The following is a 17,531-nucleotide window of genomic DNA, read 5'->3' on the forward strand; positions in this document are numbered from 1 at the left end:
ATTTTGATATGTCTAGATAGCAACTGTATACACTGGATTATGATTATTAACACATACATCATAGCTTCGTCTGAGCTGTACTTGAATGCTAAACATATTCTAACATTAAAAAAAAGGTTGTTTCTCTATTAAAATGACATGCACTTTATCAGTATTTTATTAGATTTATTTGTAGTTTAGAATACTGATACAATGCACCTTTATTTTTCACAATTATTAAAGGTTAGTTTGGAGAAGGGGTGGGATTTCTCCTCTCTTTGGTTCCTTCTTCTTGTCGCGAGTAATCATCTTGTCATTTGTCCTATCTTTGGCCGGAGTCAGCCGGTTGGACTAACGAACGTCGTGTTTACATTTTTTTTCTTCTGGGCGTATTTGTCACCTGCAGGCAGCTGACAGCCGGGATAACAGGATACTGGAGCCGTGAATGAGCCTCTCCGTGAAGCGTCAGAGACAGAAATCCGTCCGTCCGTCTGTCTGTCTGTCTGTTAGTTTGACTTTGGAGCAGTTCTGTCTTTATCTTGAATCTTGTTGTCGCAGACATGAGCGGAAGAGTTGGAGACCTCAGTCCTAAACAGGCTGAGGCACTGGAGCAGGTAACTATATTCATATTAATATAATAATAACGATAATTACAGTAGTGGCTCGTGTAGTGTAAATATTGTGCTCTATGCTGCAGTATGTCTTCTCCATAATTATCTCTCTTGGTAGCCCTGTGATTGTTATACAATAAGCAGTGTCATAGGCTACCACAAAGGGTGCCCTCTCATAAATGTGTACCGGCAAAGTAAGGGCGTCATTTCCAACGAGAAGAGAGAGGGGGGGAATAATTTTTTATCATATTTTAATTTACAAATGACAATGTGTAAGTCCGTTTTTGGAGATGTAAATACAGCCCCTTATCTTGGGTTTCTACAAATGAAACTTAACAAATTTGTATTACATTGCATTAATGCAATACAGTAAAGACATTTGGGCTAGTTTTTATTTAGGCCATTTAACATGAATAAATTCATTGGTTGCACTCTTTATAAAGACTGTCTTATTAGAAAAAGTGTTACTATACTTCATAGTCCCTGTGTTTATCATTCACTTCCATACAATGAGATAGCTGAGTTTGCAGGGAATCTGTTTGCTGTATGTTTAGATAAGGTCAACTATACTGTATGGCTAAAACTATGGACACACATGTCCACCTTATTGATGATCCATGTATTCAGTAGTGTGCTTCCGACATTTTGAGAAAAGCCCTTTCCAGTTTCAACAGGGAAATGCCCCTGTGCACAAAAGTCAGGTCCATAAAGAAAGTTTTCCCAGTTTAGTGTGGAAGAACTCGACCTCATCCAACACCTTTGAGATGAACTGAAATGTTGAGTGAGTCCCTGGCTTTGTTGCACATCTCGCTAAAGCTCTTGAGTCTTAACGGGAGCAAATCGCTGCAACCAGGTTCTAAAAAGTGGTGGAAAACCAGAAGAGTGGAGGCTGTCAAAGCAGAATCTTAATGCCCATATTTTGCTTGAGTGTCCACATACTTTTGGCAGTGCATTGTAGTTGAAAATGATCTGACACACGTGGCTTGTCTTGAGTGTTTTTCTACCTATGCACAAGATGTTTACAGACATACGATGTTTACAGACATACAATGTTGCAGGTTGCCATTAAAATATGTACGTGACAAGCTTTAACAGCATTAAGAAACAAAACCTACTAATCTGAAGTGAATGAGTGAAAATATAAACAGCTTTAAATAAATAAAAAGTACTGCACTTCTCAAGATTGTTTTTACCTCCACAGTCAGTAACTCTAAAGATTAAATCTAAAGATTAATTAAAGATTTTCCTGACAATGTGTCAATCACATGTCTCTCCTTCCTCTGGCTACAGTTTCGAGAGAGGATACAAGACATTCTTCCTCAACTTCCTGCTCAGCATGACCACTTCCTGTTACGCTGGCTCAGAGGTGAGTTGATAATCACGAGGCACCTGGTGCTTTTCCCTGACCAGAGCATGCGCAACAAGAAAAACCTCTCCCATCATCCTTCTCCTTCATGGTGAATTTGTGATCATTGCCTGAAATCATGTTTCCACAGAGACAAACTGATGGTCCCATTGTACTGGTGCAGTAAGCAGAAGTTGCAGTGGTTTATTACATGGAAAGGACATGATGCAACACATTTAAACAGTTTGCGGAGACTGAGAAAGAGACTCTCATGCATTCCAAGCCTGAACACGCTACTCAAACCACAAATTAAAAACCAAGCCTGCTATTCAGCAGCGGCTAAACCAACCCAGAAAGACGTCAGTTTTTTTTCAATTCTCAGACTAAATTTGAGAGATTCCAAGAATCAGATTTTCCTTGGGGAGGTTGAGGCAGGGGATCTGCGGGTTTTGAAACATCACTAAATTCAGTTTCCCACAAAAAATTATTATTAAGTCTTCAGCTTGATTTAAAAAAAAAAAGTCAGAAGGGAGTTATTTTAAGTAGAAAATGTTTTTGTATTGAGACTCTATACACCTACAAACTAAAAGTGGGATAGATAGATAGATAGATAGATAGATAGATAGATAGATAGATAGATAGATAGACTTTATTAATCCCCAAAGGGAAATTGGGTCGTCATAGCAGCCAGGTACATTTAAATAGAATAAAATACAACAATAGAATAAAATACTTTGGTAGAAAAGATAAAAAAAGATAAATAGATAGATAAGGTGCAAAGAAGTTGTAGTTGCAAGATGGTAGTAATAGTACTGATGATATGATGGTAATGTTATTGTTAATAACAGTATCTAATAATAATAATAATATGTATATGTATAAAAAATATGATGACTGAACAGATATACATGTATACACATAGATATAATACATTAATATTGATATAATGTAGATATGTGTCATATATTCCGCTTGTGCAAGGTGTGCATACATACATAATGCAATATATGTACACAATACAGTATATGTACACACATATATATACACGAGATATGATATGATATGTAGCATATGTATAATAGATACTTGACTATACAAGATATACATAGAATAAATAATATATTATAAATATAGATATAAATATAATAAATAGAAATAGAAATATGTAAATAGAAATGTGAAAAAAGATAAGAATATTGTATAAATATGATATATAATATCAACATGGTTTATATTAACACATATCACATATGATATGAAGTATATGTTCCACAGGTAGATTTAGTCCAGTTCTGTAATTGTGGATCAGACAGAGGCAGATGAGTTATGGAGAGGATTGTTGCGACCGTTTAGTGTCAATTTTAGCAAAAACCCTCGAGGAACTGGGAAGCATCGATTAAAGGAGGCCTTGTGCTGATAAGTTCTGGAGCAGACTTTCTAGCACTCTGTGTATTAGGCTAATCCAGGGCTAATCGCATTAAAGGCGCACTACAATGGACAACAGGAGACTCTCTGCTGCTGTGTTTCTGTTGCTCCCCCGGGTTCCCTGCAAGTTCCCTCCAAACACGTTTCATAACAAGAACTCAGAGTGGCGGAGACAGCGTATTGTTTGTTCTTTAATGAAGTCTTACTAAATGACCGTAGCAGTTGTGAAATGGCTCTCAGAAGGGTCAGCGTCACAGCTCCAAACACACACAATGAGGGTCTGTTTGGCCAATGCACGCTCTGAATGGTTCAAGTCCAGTTCATTGATTTGAAGCAAAAAGCATGAGGTTGCACACAGTGAGCAGCACTAATGGCCGACCTTATCATAGAATCATAGAATAGAATTAAATTGGACTTCATTCAAAATTAAATTAAAGTATATAGATATACAGTTAAACGTAGCTTCCTGGCTGGTTCTGAACTCATTTACTGTTGAGGCCTCCTGAGTTGTTGTTCTTTTTATTTAATAGATATAATATCTATCACTTCTTGTGTAATACGTTACTTTTTGGACAGCAAACATAAACATATTCAGAGTCGCTGTCAGAAAGGAGAAGTAAATCAGAAATTAAGTACATAAACTACGACAGCTTGTTACATATATGCTCTGAGTTAAATGAGACATAGCCATTCCTGTGTTAAGGCTGTCAAACGTTAAACTGTGAGACAGATCCACTTCCCTGCTTCTTCCACATGATAGAGGAAGAGTCCTGTACTAGAGGCCAACGAACCTCCTCCTCTAAACAAATGATCCCTAAGTCTGCCCTCAGATGACGCACACTCCAACTACGAGTATACAGTATTTATCTCTGAGGAGCTCCAATTGCACTGGAGTGATTTAAGAGAGAGTACTGTACTGTAGTCTACATTTTCTACCAGAGCCCCTGAAGTCCAGTCTTAGTCATCTTTTGGACATCATGGTCACATAAGTAAAATGTGACTCTGTCTTGTCTCAGCCTCGAAGCTGTGATGACAAAACTGTTCCTTCCTTTGACTTTGGCTTATATTCTTTCCAGACATAGTCATGTTAAGGGATTTTAGCTGTTTAAGCTACCAAATGGTGCATGAAAATACCTTTAGTACTGTCTCTGTTTGATTTGTTTATAACCGACTATCCACCAAATGAGTAATGAGTCACGTAACAACAAGATTTATTGTCTTGCCTACGTGTTATCTAAATCGTATTTCTTGTATCATTAAATGTTATCTGAGGTGATGTAATGTGTAATGAGGTGAATGGGTTGTCCTCGTACCATGAACTTCTATCACATCCTAAGACAACTTTATTTCAGATCATCAAGTATCTGTGCTTTCACAGTGATCAAACGGTTTGTTTAACAAAATCCCCCTGCATTCTCTAATGATAAATAATTACACATAACCTCAGTATACTATGGGATACATTTCTGTGTTAAGAAGCAGCAGGACCCATCCAGTCATCCAGCACTGTGTATATTATTAGCAGTTAAAAGTTGCAAAACCACTGTAATCAGAGCATAATACTTATTACTGACTCAAAATACTACATGGCCCTGGTCATGTGCCAGAATCTGCTCTGTGCTTTTGTAATTTTAAGTCACTCTATGTCCTAGTTAAGGTGCCAGAATGGAGCATTAGGTACAGTGTAATCCACTGCTATAGTAGGTTGTAAGTCTCACTTCATGACAACAGCACTGTTGTGCTTTTCCACCAGACTGTCAGCAGCGGAGCTAATCACCTTAGAAGGAGTATTAGACGGTGCACTGTGTGTCAACTCTGTTCTAGATCAGTCATACTGACACAATGGTTTTAATACTGACCGTGTTAGAAGAAGGTTTCAATGGGAAATGTTTTGTTTTTTTTAAGCATTTCTCATCTTTTAATACATTTTCCATTGTGTCATTTGTGGATGGAGGGGGAACTTTTAAAGAACTCTTGTATAATTGTTCACATTTCACATCACATTTTAGTCATGTTTGTTTCCATTGACACATATTCTGTTGTTTTATAAAATATTTGCACAGTATTTAGCAAAAAGTGCTCAAACTAGTACCTGAACAGATAAATCAATAAGACAGGATCCGGTGGGTTGCTGCACTTCATTAAAAGCTTTAACTACAAACCTGTTGCTGTTGTTAGTGTTTTGGGGATTTCCTCTTCAGGCTTTATAACTAAGTTTACACTTTATTATTTTTATGAATACACTTTATTCTCCTTTTTTGTATCATTTCTTCTTTGTCTTTTTTATTTCCCTCCCTCCCTTTCCCTCCCCCTGTAAAGAACTTGAAAAGTGCTCTATAGATAAAGTTTTCTTGCTTGCTTTAGTATAAAATAAGATAAGATAAGAGTATATGTAGTGTGTTGGTGAAATCACACTCTAATTGTCCCCCTTTGCTCTCTGGTTAAAGGCCATTTAACATTCAGCATCACTAATGGATCATGGATGTCTGTATTTATCATCCTCCTTTTTGCTTTTCTTACTCCTTTTTCAGCCAGAAACTTCAATGTCCAGAAGTCTGAGGCCATGCTCCGAAAGGTAACATGTCCAGCTTCTCTGTTTATTGTACCTGCAAGTGTCACACTCTCATAGAAATTCAATACACTACATACACTGCATGTACAACTACAAAGCCTTCTCTTTCTGTGACTAATTTGTGTTGTGTGTGAAAGTGCAGTTAGTACCAGCACAGGCTGTTCAGCCCATCAGCTCAGGAGTGGCTGCAGATTAGAGAGGAGCAGTGTGGTAATGGTTCGCTGTGGGGAAACTGAGTCATCATGGCAGCCTGAGGGGATAAGATGTAGATGAAAGGGATTAAATGAGTACTTAAAATGACAGAATACTAAGCATCCCGGTGTATCACCTTGTAGAGCGTGCAACACATATTGAGACTGATTCCTCAGCGGCCCGGGTTTGAATCCAGGCTAGGGCCTTTCTGCAAGTCATCCTCTCTCTTCCTGCCTTTCCTGTCACTATCTACTGCGCCGATCGAAATTAAGGATGTCTCGTTGTCCCAAGGATAATAAACATAGCACCTAGGACAGATTGGTACATTTTCAGTGTTGGAGGGGACGTGCCCTCCCCAAAGAATGTGTGGTTACGCCCAAGCGATGGCGTAAGAAACGGTGTCTGAGACAATTCAAATGAAAAAAAAAAGTGAAGGGGCGTCACACACATGCTTATACACTCAAATCCAGTGTTACCAAATTGGTGACTTTTCAGACTTGCCTACATCTTTATTTCTAAAAAGTGACTACAGACTAATTTAATAAGTTATTCAGACCATCAGGGATAAAGCAAGAAATATATTCTGTTATATTGCAATTCATTCCCATGGCAGCTGCTCAGAGTAATTGTTCTTCTGCCAACAGCAACAGGGTCTCTCCCTCTCCTCTTGCGCTGTGCACAGGCAGTCAATAGGTGCAGCGTGTGGGGCATGTGTGACCTACTCTCTCTTAAATCTTATGTGTAATGTGTAGTTTGTTTGAGGTTTTAAATTGTTAGTTTGATCTTTTCTGTACCTTTTGTAATTTTTTACTTCAAATATACAATGCCCCTGTTGTGAGTTTGTGATTATTTGGCTAAATAATGAATAATGTTCAAAGTGTGCGTATGTACATTTCCATCCCCATACACCAGTCACTTGCACTGCAGTTTGCACAGATACGTATATTGATCAAACAAAACAAACAAGAAACAGTAGCACAACCAATGACTTGAAGAATAATGGAAGCTGATTGGGGCCAATCGGGTGATTACAAGTTTTTATTCAGATATAAGTCCATGGAACAACTAGCAAAACCTCTTCGGTGGACCAGAGTAATTATATCTGCATGCATGAACTGATTTATTTTCCACTAGGGGGCAGAGACCCTCTACAACGAGACACACAGTCCTGACATATTAACTTCTAGCTAGCTATCTAATCTCTACTTTCTAACAACACATCCACCAAACTACATGGTAGAAACTGCCATTAGCAGTGGCTATTAGTGACATAATAGCAATAGCATTGTTGCTTTTCTACGTGAGCCTAATGCAAAGCCAACAGCTTTTTGTGCACTCACCATTTCGTAATAGACATTAAGAAATAAGACTTTTCTTTGGGGTTTTTTTTAAGGCTTTTGTACAAACCTTATTTAAACTGATTTAGTTACAGTGACTATGGGACTCCAGATGTAAATTAGCATTCTTGCTAACTATGGCATGTTCGGCATGCTCTGTCCCTATCAAATAATGAATAATAAATAAAATAGATAAAATGTATCTGAACTACACCTACACCACAACCAGCTTGTTCAGGTATCTCCATTATTCCTGTAGCTACTAGAAATGATTGCCAGCTAGGCGGTAAAATGTAAATGTGTATGTGAAAATGACCTGTGAGCCAATTAGAAACATTTCTTTCCCATTTGTTGGTGTACTTGTGGTTGTAAGCTGTTGGCATGTACACAGCGGTATATAACTGATCCCCTTCCTGCTGATGGGGCAGGTTTTACATCACCTACTGTCTGAAACCTCCTAAGCCACTTAAATCACTACATTGTGCTTGGGCAGATCTGCCACTGTACGCGCAGTCTATATCAATAAAAGGTTTTAATGCACTTACTGTATAAAATGAATCCTGTATGATTAACATGTACCCATCTTTTCTTACAGCATTTGGAGTTCAGGAAACAGATAAAAGTAGACACAATAATAGCAGAATGGCGTCCACCGGAGGTAAAAACCATAACCTCTTGTATGTTCAGTCTGCTTAAGAATAATTTAAGGGAATATATTTCTCAAATTAAAAGTTTTGTGAATTATCTTCTTGACAAATCTTCCTATACATGACTAAAGAAAGCAGTGGTTTGACATTTAAAATGACTGCTGTTTGCAGGTGATAGAGAAGTATCTGTCCGGAGGGATGTGTGGTTATGACCTTGAGGGCAGTCCCATATGGTATGATGTCATCGGACCTGTGGATCCCAAAGGCCTGTTCTTGTCTGCCTCCAAGCAAGACTTCATCAAGTCCAAGATCAGAGACTGTGAGGTTCTGCAGCAGGAATGTAACCTGCAGTCGCAGAGGGTAAGAGCAGAGGACGGAGATCCAGTGATCGGGTTCGCACTTGATACTAAAATGTATCTTTAGCTGAGGTGTAGTTGTGTTTATTGAAATGGACTGATCTTGCCTAGCTCTAAAAATGAGCCAAGAGCACATGCCTACCCTAACAAACATCCTGGGGCTCCACACAAGGGGTTGAGAGAATCTATTGGGGTAGGACATAATAAAAACGGATTCACAAATTATGATCTCTTTTTGGACTTTTTGAAACTGAAGTTCTTTTAATTGATATATCTTAAGATAAAGAAACACAATATACAACTTTATATTGATAAATAAGCACTATATGGTCATATTGACGTGTTGTTCATGGATAAGTTTATCCAGTTTAGTTTTTATCAATTATTTTCAAATTACTATTTCATGATATCTAGTTATCCTGCCCATGTTTACCTGTTAACATTTAATTTTGACAGGACTATTTCTTGTTGTGTAGTAAAAATAATAATAATGCTCATAATAATAATAATAATAATAATAGCAATGATAATTGTTTTTACCACTTACGATTTTAATTTTCTTTTACAGTAAAAGTACTGTACATAGGTTACAGATTGCTCATTTAAATCATAATTTGTTGTTATTTGTCCATATCTGTCTGTATTTTTTATGTTGCTAATTTTGCCTGTAACATATGTTATATGGATTTATCTCTCAGTTTAATTACATTACATTAATTTGGCAGGAACCTTTATACAAAGTGATTTTTATTAAATATATATAGGTTATTTCATACTTTCGCAAATTTAATTTTCCTGTCTTTCTGTCACTGTTTTCAACCAGCTTGGGAAGAACGTGGAGTCAATCACTATGATCTACGACGTTGAAGGTCTGGGTCTGAAACACTTATGGAAGCCTGCTATAGAAACATATGGAGAGGTACAGAGACACACACATACATTTTAAATATAGCGCTCACACAACTAAGACATGAAGCAGACTATAAGGTTGGTGGACATCTCCAAATACAGCATTATGTTCCTCTGTGTCACCAGATCCTCCAGATGTTTGAAGACAACTACCCAGAAGGCTTGAAAAGGCTGTTTGTCATTAAAGGTGAATTTGTCCATCCTCCATGTTTGCATATTATACTAAACAATGATCATCCGGATGAGGGGATTCCACCTGCGTTCCTGCAATCGTCGTAGTTTATTTCATCATCACATCCTGTTTTTGAAGAGTTTTGATTATTGCTGGTGAACGTTTGGTTAACACCTTTAAGTTTTCCTCCTGCAGCCCCTAAACTCTTTCCCGTGGCCTACAACCTCGTCAAGCACTTTCTGAGTGAGAACACAAGACAAAAGATCTGTATCCTCGGGGGTGAGACACTACACAACCCTGCATGTTATTTTGGAGAATATATCCAATTCACCCCAATCCAAACAATCTGACCTCCCTCTCCTTTCTGAAGAAATGAGTGTTGTTGTTTCTCTGGTTTGACAGCTAACTGGCAGGAGGTTTTACTGAAGTACATTGACGCAGAGCAACTGCCAGCGATATATGGGGGTAAACTGACGGATCCTGATGGAGACCCTCGCTGTCGGACCAGGGTGAGTCTGTGAATCAGCAAACCAAACTGCACACACCCATGGGTGCTGTGTTTTGGTATCAAGGAGGGCTGATGATGAGTTGGAAGAGACAAGTCTCTGTTTCAGATGCTGCTTAATTCATTTGAGATACTATTAACATTGGAGACGAATTCTGTTTTCATAATAATTTTGATAGATAGATAGATAGATAGATAGATAGATAGATAGATAGATAGATAGATATACTTTATTGATCCCAAGCTGGGAAATTGCAGTGTAGCAGCAGCATTACACACAGTAACAACACACAGACATATCAAAAAAAGCAATATAAAATGCAATGTAAAATAATTATAAAAAAATGTATAAATAAGCGGTCTAATTGTAGTGTAGTTTGTGTCCTTGCTGAGCCTTGCACCAGTGAATTTATAATAGTGTACAGTCTGTCGTGTTAATTAGTTCCTGTTCCTACCGCTCCTTATGCTTAGATTATTTCTATTTTTATATTATTTCATATTTGTTACTATTTTCCACTATTATTGAGTGAACTGAGTGTTCCACCTGGCTTAAGATTTCTTAGATGGAGCAAGCCGTCTGCTGTCAGGTTTTCTCCACAAAAAGTTATTTAATCCTAAATTAAACCAAAAGCAACAATGAGGACAGAAATAATAATGTAGGTTTATAGGAAGGTATTTCCCCCCCAAATCCAGCAGTTTTTTTTCTTTGAGTGACACTCAGCACTCAGCAGATAAAGCCACAGCTTACAGACAAGTTGGAAGCAATGTCACAATATCAATATGGATAATATTTATCATGAAATGTCGAATGTATGCAAATCACATAACACAAGGAACTAATGTTCAATGTAAGCTGCAGTAGGCAATATATTTTTGTATTTTGTTTTTTAAAGAAATGGACTTGGTCTGAATTAAACAACCAATCAGAGGTAGCTAGCTAATCACAGCGACTATGTATAAACAAGGGTCATCCATCTGGCTCAGCAGAAAGAGAAAGCGCTAAATAAAAACAGAGATGAGACGACGCAAAGGTCAACATCAAAGCGGAGTGATACGAGGCAGCAGAGAGAGAGGCAGGTTTTGTACGTTCAAGTTGTCTCTTCACACATATAAAACAAGAACCAGTTAACTAAAGTTGTTGCTCTTGATTCCAGTTTTCTTGGAATCAGTCATTTGATTAACAGAAATGTCTAATTTTACTGATACAATTACACTAAGTCACTATAGCACAATATAAGACACCTTTACTTTTAGCAACAACTGTCAGATAGTACCAGCAGTCCTGCAATAGATACAAGTCTATTCCAACAACTGCTGATCTGCCCTCCTGTACAATCAGACCTGTAACAGTTTGCTTTACTCTCACTGGTTTGCATCCTGTGCTCATTTAGTTTGGCAGCTTACAGCTTTGCTTTGGTGAGAGGCTGGCCGGCGGCTAATATGCATACTGTGCACTTGAAATGTTGTGGGTTTATTTGACTGGCAAACTATGTTTTGCTTGAGTTCCCCCTCCCCCTCCAGTTTTTTTTCCACTTTATCACAACCAAGCATACAATATAAAGAAATAATTTGCCTACACATTATGCAATGTCATAATTAGGCTTCAAACTGAACACAGTGGTGTGTCTTTCCTATTACACCGGTTCATAAAATGTTAATGCTGCTAACACTGGCGTTGCAAGGATCCTGTTACACATGAATGAGTCAGTTTGATCACAGCAGCTCAATGACAACGCAAGGACTATTCTGGACTGGCTGTCCATGGCACAGTGGATCAATACAGCTGCACACGTGCTAAATACAGTTCCCCTCTGAAATAAAACAAGGAACTGATGCATAAAGGATCCAATTTGTGGGCCGCCCGGTTGTATTGACCAGATGGTGTGCTGTGTGAATTATAACAGGTAATGACAGAGGACTGTATTTGTACACAATCCACAGGAAATTGCAGATGAGAAATTACTTAAAATACTCCCACTTCATCCCCGCAATCCTGCCTCGCTGCGTAGAAATGGCCTCAGCACAAGAGATCTAACCTGACCTGCTTTAGTAGGCAGTGTAGTATCGAGGAAATGCAGAGAACAGCAGCTTGAGTAGTTGCACTTGTAAATAATACAGTAGACTGACCCTGCGTTTGTCACTGTTTCTGTAGATAAATAATTGGGCCCAGGACAGATGAGGAACAGGAAGAGAGAAATTCATTTTGGCTACATTCAAGATTCAAGGAATTGAGATGCTCAGCCTCAAAGTGTTTTCTTTTTTCTACTTTTATTTTTTTTTAAAGGTCCAGTATGTAGGATTTAGTGGCATTTAGCAGTTTAGTTGCAGATTGCAACTCATTTGCTTCACCTTCCCGTTTCAAGTGTGATGGAGAAGCTATGGTGGCCGCAAAATGTGCAAAAAACTGCCCTATCTACAGCCAGTGTTTGGTTTCTCCATTCTGGGCTGCTGTAGAAACATGGCATTTCATCATGGCGGACTCAATGGAAGGCGACCCACAGCGTCTCTAGATAAAAAAGACTCATTCTGTTATTTTTTCTTTTCTTTTTTCTTATTATATAATAATAGTATAACAGTAACCTAAAAATCATTTCTTTATACATTTAATTCATCTACCATTCCAATAGATCCTCCTAAACGTTACACACTGGACCTTTAAATACACTTTTTTTTAGCTAGCTAGCTGTGTGTCCTTGACATTGTACTGTATTATTTTGGTTAGGTTGTAGGAATTGAGTTATCTTGACAAAGAAAGAGTTGACGTTTTGAGAAATACCCTTATTCACTTTCTTACTGAGAATTAGATTAGAAGATTGATAGCACTCTCACATCTGTACAGTAAATCTGAAGCGGGGGGGGGAGGGGGACAGCTGGCATGGAAGTCTGCCAAGAAAAAGACCAGCACTTATCTCTGCATAAAGTTAATAATGTTTACACTTTGGTTTGTTGGCTGGCGAATTTTGTTACTATTGGACAGGCTAGCTTTCCCTGCCTGTTTCCAGTCTTTGTGCTAAGCTAAGTATAACATTGTGTATTTCCCAAAATGTCCAACTATTCCTTGAAGAATTAGGCATCATTAATGGGTCTGAAAGAATGCACGTATAGCATACAATTTGTAGATTGTATGTAACAAAAGAGTTCAAAGAAACATTGGTCCAGTGCGTGTGCATTTTCCTGCATTTTTAGGGCCCTCTATTGACGGTTAATATTTAAAACAGTCTTGAGAATTTATTTTATTTTTCGATTTGTATTTTTTTTTACAGGAAATATTCTCTGAGAATGTTGTAGGAGGATCCTGTCTATTTTAAATTGCAGTGAAAGATAAGCAGCAAAGATAACATTTGACATTAAATCTTGGTGATCTGCATCCTTTGAAAACTGTTGAGCCTTACGCGTCTTGTTCAGTCAAATCTCTGCACAGTCTATGTAAAGAATCAAAATGAGGAGATGCCTGACGAAGTTCTACTCTCTAATGGACTATATGACAATGTGTGTTGTTTTTTTCTTGTAGTAATGCCTTTGTTTCTGCATTTTTTCTTTTTGTCAGTGGAAGTTTCCCAACAACAGTTGTGTAAAGTCTGAAAGTTCTGCAAGATTTTTACAGAAGTGGTTTCAGATGAGTTTGACTTCCCATATAATAATGTTCATATCCAAGACAGATCTTTCTGAATATATCCAGCAATTATTCTTGCTTCAACTGACAGGCTTTCCAAAGTCTATGAGGATAAATTGTATGTGTGTGTGTGTGTGTGTGTGTGTGTGTGTGTGTGTGTGTGTGTGTGTGTGTGTGTGTGTGTGTGTGTGTTTGTGTGTTGTATGCTGTGTCTGCAGTGTCTGCCATCTTTAATATACATAATGTTGATGACACTGAATTAAACTCATCACACCTCACATGAGGAAATCACTGCCCTCTGTTGGTTGGTTTTTGTACTGCACTGTACAGTACTGAGAAACCACAGAAGTTGATCGGTTTGTTATTTATTTTATTGATGTAAATAAACAGAAAAGTGGAAAAGGGAGAACATTTCTCTTTTTTGTGCAAAACATATAAAGTTACAAGCACTCAGACAATGTCACACAGTCACAGTAAGTGATAGCTTTCTCTTTTTTCTAATTTCTCCTGCCCCCAGACTTTCATCATTTCATATATGATATAAAACCTTTTAACACCCATACCCATAACTTTGCTTATGCATGGTCTCTGCTGCAGATAAACCATGTCGGACCAGTTCCTACCTCCTACTATGTGCGGGACCATGTTAAGGTGGACTACGAGCAGTGTATGACTGTCAGCCGAGGTTCCTCCCAACAGCTGGACTATGAGATCCTGTTCCCGGGCTGCGTTCTCAGGTCAGCTGGAGTTTTCTTACAGTGGCAGCAATAAAAAAGTTATTAAGTGATTTTAAATTGATTTATTAAGCAAACATTCACTGATCCCAATTTCTCAGATGTGAGGATTTGTTGCATTTGCTGTTTTATCACATTGTTAATTAAATATCTTTTAGTTTTGGACTGTTGGTCAGACATAACAAGCAGTTTGGAAATGTGTCCTTAAGGCCTAGAAAAAACTGAAATTTTCACTATTTCTGACATTTAATTAAATAATGAATCCGTTAAAAGAAATAACAAGTTACAGATTAGTCAACAGTGAAAATAAAAAAATAAAATATAAAGTTTTAAACCTGTCAAAAATGTTTTATTAATAACTTTTCTAACAATACCAACTTGCTATAAATTAAGTAGAAATAAGCATAACAAAGCCAAACATACCACAAGCCTGTAGCCTTTTGTTTTTGTGGAAATCTGGCTTTTGTACACAAAGAAAGGTAGTTATATAGTAGCAGCTATAATTTTCAGATTAGTATTAAAAAAAAAATCCAAAACTCAGAGCAGAAAATGATAACGCAACAAAATTATAACTGAATTTGTAATGGAAAAGAAAAACATATGTTTTAAAATGATTTTAAATCAGTGAACAAATGATGAGGCTGATTAAATTCAGTTATTAAAACAGTTAATTATTAATACAGAAGTAGAATACGGAGCATAAGCAACATTTTTTTTTTAAGGATCAAATTCACCTTTTTTTTTTTTACCTCTTAAAGTTACCTATTCCTTCCCCTTTCCAACTTAAATCATACTATAACAATTAAAAGTGGAATTCTAATCTCAGTAGCCAATCATATTAAGCTTAACAGATGCATACATATCTTTTCTTTTTGGCATAATATCCCAATCTGTGTGGTTGTAATGCTACACCTAGCCCAATGAATTTGTAATCAATGAAATTCACAAAAAAAGTCAGAAAGCAATGTTTTATTGATTTGCCTTTTTTTCCATCTTGGCAGGTGGCAGTTTGCTACTGAGGGTGCAGACATTGGTTTCGGGGTGTTTCTGAAGGCTAGAAAGGGTGAATGGATGAAGGCAGCTCAGATGCTCGAAGTCGTGCCCAGCCAGCGCTACAACGCCCACTTAGTACCCGAGGATGGATCACTGACCTGTGAACGCCCAGGAGTCTGTGAGTAACTTGTAACACTCAGCATAGACTGATGCGCAGAGAGCTTTTTGATGTGTAATTATATCAGTGTGGAGATCCAGCTTTTTAGTAACTGTTCTATTCTGTTTGTCTTCCCCAGATGTTCTGAGATTTGACAACACTTACAGCATCTTCCAGGCAAAAAGAATCAGCTTTTCTGTTGAGGTCCTGCTCCCTGACCACTTACAGTCCCCACAGACCAACGGGGGGTCCAAAAACAATGCACAAGCTGAGGGCAACAGCCAGTCATAATTAAAAAGATGACACAATGTGCCACTTCAATGTTGCCAGATCTATAATGTTTAGCAGCTGCTAGTAAGCACAGCCTGAAAGACTTTGAACTGTAACATGCTGCCAAAAGACAAAAATGAATAGTATTTAACGCATGTGAAAATCTGAAGGTTTGACCTTTTAATTATCTTTAATGACATCCTTATTCACATGGTGTGTATTTGGACACATTAATGAACAGAAAGTTCACACATACTATGGCCTAAAGTTTGTGGGTGTCCACAAACCTTTGCACTATGCACATAAATTGTGCACTTTTGGCCTGGTTTTTCATGGTTTGGGCTAAACCTCTTCATTCCAATTGATAGAAATCTCAATCCTTCAACATAAAATTATATTTTAGAGCCATGGCCTCAACCACACCCAACGCCTTTGGGTTAAACTCCAATTTTTAGCCAGACCTTATCACCAGACCTCACTAATGCTAGGAGCATGGGGAGAACAATGTATGGATTAAAAAAGATGGTATTTGTCAGTGTTATAGTGCTATGCTTATGGGAGTGCTCTTTTAAGATCCTTATTTTTGTCTTTAACCATTTTTAGTTTTATGTAATGTTTCTCAGGCGAAATGATTCAAATGGGCACCAAGTCAATCAGTTCAGAGCTACCGTGGCCTGCTTTAATGGTATGAAGTGTAAAATAGGCCACGACGCCTATAAAAGTAGCACAAGAGTAACTTTTATGTTTTTGTTTTCTATGTATAAAACAGGATAAACATTTTCTATACATGTTTTTTTTCATATGGCATACATATCTGCCATAACAGTCCACAACAGTATCAGCATTTCAATTAATTTATATAAAAATTATTATTTTTTTCACCATTTTGAGAACAGAAAAATGTGTCTCTACCTCTTTTTGCATTCATGTTTTATTAGAAATAATGGAAATTTAATTTGCAACACTTAACATTCCTTTAAGTCATACTTACACACAAAAGCCTATGGAATAATATGTTATAAGTTTCTAAATTAGGTTTTATTCATCATTTGAAAGCTCTGTTTACATTCATTACTCACAGATTTGCAGGGACCAGTCCTTTAAATATTTATTTCATTCCTAATTTATTTCCAGAAAATATAAATGGGTTATAAATACAGTTATTATTTTTTAATAGCAAGTATTAAGATATATAGATTTTTCAATATTCAGTATTATATAATAATCATTTGCAGTGAATGTAAATGAAAGTATATTACTCTCATCAGATAATTACTGAATGTAGATTGTGACTGATTCTGAGGATTTTTATTTTCGTATTTATATTGCAACAGCACCGAGAGACTTTTGCAACAAGTCCCAGGGAAAAAATAAGCTTACTGTCATGGTCATGCTGTCTGTCCAAACTGTGTTGATAAAGATCTTTTCGCATATGATAAAGATAGTATAAACTTGAAACAATTGTAAGAGAAGTAAATAAATGTGTTGACAACACTCAACGTGCCTGTGTGTGGCTTCACTTTTTGTATATTTTATTTTTTATATGTGGTTCACGGATCACAAATGTCGCACGGAGAGAGCTGAAATGCATTTGGTTCAGGTGTTCCAGTCCTGCCCGTCAATTAGCAGCAAGACAACCAGATCCAATCCAAAAGGTGCACCCATGCAGCAATATAGTTAATAAGTTAGCATAACAGACAGAGAGCAACATTAG

The 17,531-nt window shown here is 37.3% G+C and overlaps 1 protein-coding gene across 1 annotated transcript; it reads left to right on the forward strand.

Annotated features, from left to right (window-relative positions):
* The first annotated feature begins 317 nt into the window (after window positions 1-317).
* LOC127375714 (SEC14-like protein 2) lies at window positions 318-17,316 on the forward strand. The gene is made up of 12 exons (XM_051421887.1): window positions 318-593; window positions 1,881-1,956; window positions 5,892-5,935; window positions 8,057-8,119; window positions 8,280-8,468; window positions 9,288-9,383; window positions 9,500-9,560; window positions 9,741-9,824; window positions 9,948-10,054; window positions 14,261-14,400; window positions 15,399-15,568; window positions 15,687-17,316. Exons 1-12 carry the CDS (start codon window positions 540-542, stop codon window positions 15,836-15,838), a joined length of 1,236 nt encoding a protein of 411 aa, XP_051277847.1. The 5' UTR covers window positions 318-539; the 3' UTR covers window positions 15,839-17,316.
* The last annotated feature ends 215 nt before the right edge of the window (window positions 17,317-17,531 follow it).

The sequence above is a fragment of the Dicentrarchus labrax genome, unplaced genomic scaffold (assembly GCF_905237075.1).
Source record: "Dicentrarchus labrax unplaced genomic scaffold, dlabrax2021, whole genome shotgun sequence".
Taxonomy (NCBI): domain Eukaryota; kingdom Metazoa; phylum Chordata; class Actinopteri; family Moronidae; genus Dicentrarchus; species Dicentrarchus labrax.

What these genes read in the sequence shown, in the direction of transcription:
- LOC127375714 (XM_051421887.1), top strand. Translation starts at nt 540, where the DNA reads ATGAGCGGAAGAGTTGGAGACCTCAGTCCTAAACAGGCTGAGGCACTG. An exon ending in GTAACCTGCAGTCGCAGAGG is followed by an intron (nt 8,469 to 9,287) that starts GTAAGAGCAGAG and finishes GTTTTCAACCAG; the next exon opens with CTTGGGAAGAACGTGGAGTC. An exon ending in AAGGCTGTTTGTCATTAAAG is followed by an intron (nt 9,561 to 9,740) that starts GTGAATTTGTCC and finishes TTCCTCCTGCAG; the next exon opens with CCCCTAAACTCTTTCCCGTG.